The 6,212-nt window shown below is 46.1% G+C and overlaps 1 protein-coding gene across 1 annotated transcript; it reads right to left on the bottom strand.

Annotated features, from left to right (window-relative positions):
• Positions 1-743: 743 nt before the first annotated feature.
• On the bottom strand, positions 744-5,439 carry RPS4X (ribosomal protein S4 X-linked). The gene is made up of 6 exons (XM_028101462.2): positions 5,362-5,439; positions 4,701-4,881; positions 4,204-4,301; positions 2,571-2,742; positions 1,656-1,813; positions 744-910 (listed from the first exon to the last, which is right to left on the bottom strand). Exons 1-6 carry the CDS (start codon positions 5,386-5,388, stop codon positions 809-811), a joined length of 738 nt encoding a protein of 245 aa, XP_027957263.2. The 5' UTR covers positions 5,389-5,439; the 3' UTR covers positions 744-808.
• Positions 5,440-6,212: the final 773 nt, after the last annotated feature.

The raw sequence follows: 6,212 nt of genomic DNA, 5'->3' as shown, positions 1-6,212 counted from the left end.
TGGATGGTTCAGTTGGTGGAGCAACCGACTCTTTGGTTTTGGCTCGTCATGATCCCAGGGTCATGAGATTGAGGCGGATACTGGGCTCCCTGCTCAGTGGGGTGTCTGCTGGAGATTCTCTCTCCTTCTGCCCCTCCCTAAAATTAATCTTAATTATTAAGTTTGGTGGGCAAGCCTGACATGACCCTACACACTCCAGGAAGCAGGAACAAGTTGCCTTTCTACAGTTTTGTTCTGCAGTCCCCCAAGGAATGAGGTGAGCACTGCAGTGGAAGCTGGAGACACTAGACTAAGTCCAAGTAAGTTCACAGCTTTGTAATATCAAGGGCCCAGACATTTATGATCATGTCCACAGCTGGAGATTTCCACCCTGGGTGAGATCAAGCTGGGTAAGAATGGGAAAAACAGATGAGCCAGTGCAATGAAGACCAGAGGAAGGAGGGCACTGATTTTTGTTAAGTGAAGAGTCAATAGGACAGAGGAGTTCTTGGCCACAAACTCTGGGCCGCCTGGCTCTCCCCGCTCCTGGGTTACTTGCTGCTCCTTTGTCAAGTCTGGTGTGTTCTCCCTCCCACCACCCAGAGTCCTATCTAAAGACAGACACAGGAAGCCCTACATCACAGAGTACCTAAGCCTGCCCGAGGGATCAGTCTACTTTTCATGGTCTAAGTCAAACAGCAGGCAGCTGTAAATGAACACAAAACCCCAACCCGGACCACAACAAACACCAAAGAGACAATTCATCGTGCTGTATGACCTTTAATTAAGTATATATAATGTCTTCCAATCACGTCACCTAGGGACCATTTTACCCACTGCTCTGTTTGGCAGCCAGTCTCTTGTCTCTCTCTTCAGCGATGGTGAGGCGGATACCCTTTCCACGGGGAAGAGAAATCCACGGTTTGTTGCCCTGCGGGAGAAAACGAGCAGCATTACAAATCCACCACACGCTAACTTCCATTGGCAGCTTGGCACACGCGGCATCTGCCATCTCCTTTAAAGAAACAGGCCTGAGTGTTTAGCAACAGCCAGGCAGTCTTAACACATTTAGCTGCCAGTTTAGCAGAAATATTCACTGCTTGGGCCGCCGGGGTCACCCTATTAATAAACGTGCTGCCCATACATTAGATGCAAACTATAATACCCTTTGTAATGACCTGCAATTATGGAAGTAGCGTCCAAGGCTGACTACTAGCCCCGCCCCCAACCCCACAGGTGCAAATCGAAGAACCTAAGTACAAGTAAGGCATATTCACTCCATTACTGGCACTTTTCTCTTTTTTTTAAGATATTTATTTATTTGAGAGAGAATGAGAGAGTGAGCATGAGAGGGGGGAAGGTCAGAGGGAGAAGCAGACTCGCCGCTGAGCAGGGAGCCCGATGCAGGACTCATTCCCTGGACTCCAGGATCATGACCTGAGCCGAAGGCAGTAGCCCAACCAACCGAGCCACCCAGGCGCCCATTACTGGCACTTTTCACCAAGCAAGGTGATCAGGTCCCCCCTGGGGAATCTGTGATACTGCAGAAGCCCAGGTTTGCCCCGGCCCCGCTCTGTGTGAGCCCTAGCTCAGGAGAGGCCAGCCGGGCGCCACACTCCCAGCAGTACCTGCGTCCACAGGTTTCCCTGGATTAGGGAAGGGACACCCAGACTTACTTTGCCAATAACAAAAATGTTGGAGAGTCGGGTGGCAAAGCTGTTGCCATTGGCATCTTTCACGTGAACCACATCAAATGAACCAGGATGTCTCTCTCTGTTGGTGATCACACCAATTCTTCCCAGGTTGGCACCCCCAGTCACCATACACAGATTACCTAAGGAGAAGAAACAATCTGCTCAGAGCCAGGCACCGTGCCAACTCATAACCTGTTATGATGAATGACAAGAGATAGGCCTAAACCAGGAGGAGTCATTTTTTCCCATTTGAATTTACTGCTATGGATAGGTTAGCCAAGCAAGGACACTTAGGGCTCTCTTAGAATTTGCCCCACCCCTCCCCCTCACACCTAAAGATCCACCCAGAATATTCTGAGCATTTGGGCCTCTGGAAATGAACATACTATACTACACCTGGGTGTTTGTTTCTACCCTCCACCGAAGAAAAACCTGTTCAACCTCTCATCTCTCCCCAAAGCCACTCCCCCCTCCCCATTCAGAATACATCCCCATCTCTAACCCTTACTACCCTCACAAAGCCATGCCGAAATGACACAAGTTTTACACATTCCCTGCACATTTCTTCAAATGTCACTTGAGTTGCCCCCTTCCCGATCCCTTACTACATCAAAAGACCTCTAGCTTTGGTTGCTAATTAGGTGCACATCAGAATCACCTAAGAGGGCTCAAGACAACACCAAACTCTGTACCCAGGCCCAGTACAAGTCCTAATGCTTGATTACATGAGAGAGAGAGAGAGAGAGAGAGAGAGACAGAGAGAGAGAGAGAGAGACAGAGAGAGACAGAGAGAGAGAGAGAGAGAGAAGAGCGAAGAACAACTCTTATACTTGGGCTTTAAAGAAAGTGCCCAGAAACAAAATAAAGAGAATGCCCAGGTAGCATGAGACTGCTTACCAGTATCAAACTTGATGAAATCAGTAATCTTTCCAGTCTCCAAATCAATCTGAATGGTGTCATTCACCTTGATGAGGGGATCAGGGTAGCGGATGGTGCGTGCATCATGAGTCACCAGATGAGGGATTCCTTTTGTCCCCACAAAGATCTTTCGCACTTTGCACAACTTATACTGGAAATGTAAGTTAGCCACATTTAGTTTAGCTCACGCACCACGCTCCAGAACGTACGAAACAGTAATTTCAGAACCACAAGTCACTGCATTAAAAATGCACAACAGCTCTATGTAGGAGCTGCTCAAAAGGCAACAGCTCTACACAGGGACTGCTTGTTTCCCAAACTACCGAACAGTGTCCTGACTTTACTTCCCACCCTCCATCAATTTCTCTTATGCTGTCCCCCTCTCTAGGGTAGTCTTCCTGTTAGGGGTTTTCCTTGTACCACACCCTCATCCGCCCATGTTCAAGTCTGAGGGATCGAAGGCTCTACAACCTCCAAATCCCACAACAGGGGACTCCATCAGTGAGCGGGTTGATCACCCTTCTTTCCTGAGGCTGTTTCAGCCTCATAGGTCCCCCGAATTCGTCCAACCTACCCGCATCCGCCCCCTACCAAGTGCCTCTTAGCAGCTCCTATCACACAATTGAGTTTTGTCCCACAAACTGCAATTGCATTACCAGTTCCCCTAATCAACAAACATTTCACACAAAGCATTTCAACCTTGGACTTTCATTCCCTGACCTCCCTGAAGTAAATCAAATCACCTTGATGCCATCGGACATGCCCTCCAGCTGGCTGATAACAAGGCAGCTAAAGAAATTAGGAGCTGAATCACCCAATTGAATTAACCTTCATTTATAGCCAATAATTCAAGGGGCCTTAAACTTTTGTGTAAAACCACTACAGCAAACTGGATTAAACAATCAATGTCTGTAATCTTTTTGTTTTTTGGAACTATCTCTAACAAATGCCCCAAGGATGACCAGTCTCCTGCACTAACACTTTTCCTTTCCCCCAGAGTAAACCTAGAGCCACAAATGGAGACGTGACAAAGAGCCAATCACATTGGACTAGTATTGGTTTACTGGTCCCTTATGCTTAAAGGACCCATACTTCAGGCACTAATAAATGTTCCTAGAAATCACTCTCCTTGCCTCTAAAAAACAACCTGGAAGCCACCGTTAAACTGGAATTTCTTTTCTGCCATACAACAAGGTGTTAACTTCAAATGGGGATCAATTATTAGATACCCAGCAACGAACTGTGATGCCACTATCAGGACTTTTTAAAAAAAGATTTATTTATGAGAGTGAGTGAAAGAGAGGGAAAAGCACATTCCCCACCGACATGGCCCCATCCCAGGACCCTGGATTCATGACCTGAGCTGACAGCAGATGCTTAGCGACTGAGCCACCCAGGCGCCCCTATTGGTAGGACTTTTAATAAGATGACATAAAATTGCACACACAGAACCCCACCAAACTGTTACCTGGCTATTTCCAGGTATAAGACTGTTAAGTAATCTTAATCAACCTACCTCGCTGCAATGCACCAGCCCACATACTCACTCCAGGTTCTCACTTAGAACGAAGCAACTTCCATAATGAAGACCCAGCCTGTTTGGAACACTCACCTTGGCCTCCTCAGGTGTTATCCGATGAACAGCAAAGCGACCCTTGGTGTCATAGATCAGACGGAAATTCTCCCCAGTCTTGTCAATGCTGATGACATCTGACAGCAAAACAGTTAACTAGGGTTACTATACAGCCCTACTACCCCATGCTGAGTAACAACCACGCCACTAGAAAAAAACAAAACAAAACCCTGTGCTTCCCGTTTCAAATACCAACAGGAGCTCCTAAAGGCTTATGATGACAGCTAATCTTTTAATGTTTCAAAACCCTGTTTTTATGACATGTAAAACTTAAAGTGAGTTGAAATTCGGTTTTGAGAAATGGTTCGTATTATTTACAGCCCTATACTAGGTTAGTAAAGAAACTGAAGGGGACGGTCATGCTTTACTTCTGCAACTGATTAAAAAGCCCACCAATATTCAATATGACTGCCATCTTGGAGAGGAAGACAAAACCCAAAGGAGCCAGCACTGAGTGCCCACCACTAACCACTTACCCATAAAACCAGCAGGGTAGGTTATATCAGTTCGGACCTTGCCATCAATCTTAATAAAACGCTGCATACAGATCTTCTTTACTTCATCTCCTGTTAGGGCATACTTAAGTCTGTTCCTTAGGAAAATGATGAGAGGGAGACATTCTCTCAACTTGTGGGGACCAGTAGATGGGCGAGGAGCCTGTTAAGATGATTAAAAAAAAAATCAGCTTGAACTAATGTTGGAATTCACGCAAACCCACTTCCTACATCCTGAGATCCATTAACTAGACATCAGACTGTCCATCAGCCCCCGAATCTGGGTAAACAGGTATTCAAAACTCGCAAAACTATTCCAGACCAGGAAGCTTTATAGCATTTTCCCCTTTCAGAGGTCCAGGCCCATTAGGAAAATTTCAGTTCGCAGTTCATCTAAGTATACCATGTGGAATGTGGAATGATACAGAGCTATTAACAGTGAGGTGGGGTGCAGCTAAGTAGCACAAGGCCTTCAAAAAGCAGAGGAAGACAAGCACACTCTTCCCATAGCCCTGTGCCCAAGTAACTTATGGATATAGCAATCAGGGATGTCTGGTACATAAATGAGTATAAAATAGGTCGCCTGAACGTGTCCCTTAAGGTACTTACAATTTATAATGTACGCTCACAATATGATACTTACAAACACACCAGTCAGTTTATCCAGCATCCAATGCTTTGGAGCTGCTACACGCTTCAGATGCTTCTTGGGACCACGAGCCTGAAGGAGAATTTCAGGGTTTTAGATTTTGTTGCTGTTAAAACGGCTACAGGTTGTTTCAAGAACAGCTTAGGAATTCTATCAACTTCTTCAAAGAACTGAGTCTCCGTTTCGAGAATTTCAGGGTTTTAGATTTCGTTGCTGTTAAAACGGCTACAGGTTGTTTCAAGAACAGCTTAGGAATTCTATCAACTTCTTCAAAGAACTGAGTCTCCGTTTCCTCTCCAGCGAAATGTGTACAGTGTTAAAAAGTGTGGGGCGATGACAAACGCATACAGTTATCTAGCAAATACTATATGCCCGAACGACTACAACCCCCCCTCCACTGGACAGAAATCACTAATTACTGTCTCTGAGGGCTCTTCTAAGTATTCTCAAAAAGTTACCGCTAAAAAGCGTGTCCGCTTCTCGAGGTGGTTTTTTCCTAAGAAACTAGTCTCCCAAAATGGCCAGGGGTTGGACCTTGTGGCACGGGGCGAGCCAGCACCAGAAACGGACAAGAGCCCAGTCTGTGCTACTGGTTAATCAGTTACATAGAAATGTTTTCCCAACTTCACCACCTCGTTACAAAGTGTCTGCTGCGAGATTCACCTGCCCTTACAGCAAAACCACGTGCCAAGCGCTGTTCCCTCGTACTCTTAAGGCCACGAGCTGAGAGCCGCTTTCACTTTAAAATGCGGAAGCATTTTAACGCTGTCTACACATGCTTACCGGCCACACTACAAGTCGGGCGTGCCAACAAACAAAATGCAAAACCAAAAAAGCAAAACAAA

The sequence above is a fragment of the Eumetopias jubatus genome, unplaced genomic scaffold (assembly GCF_037043125.1).
Source record: "Eumetopias jubatus isolate StellerSeaLion01/CBP00866 unplaced genomic scaffold, mEumJub1_p1.0 scaffold_11, whole genome shotgun sequence".
In the NCBI taxonomy this organism is placed as follows: Eukaryota; Metazoa; Chordata; class Mammalia; order Carnivora; family Otariidae; genus Eumetopias; species Eumetopias jubatus.
Note: the sequence above shows the minus strand (reverse complement) of the source record. Positions and strands in the feature narration are given on the sequence as shown.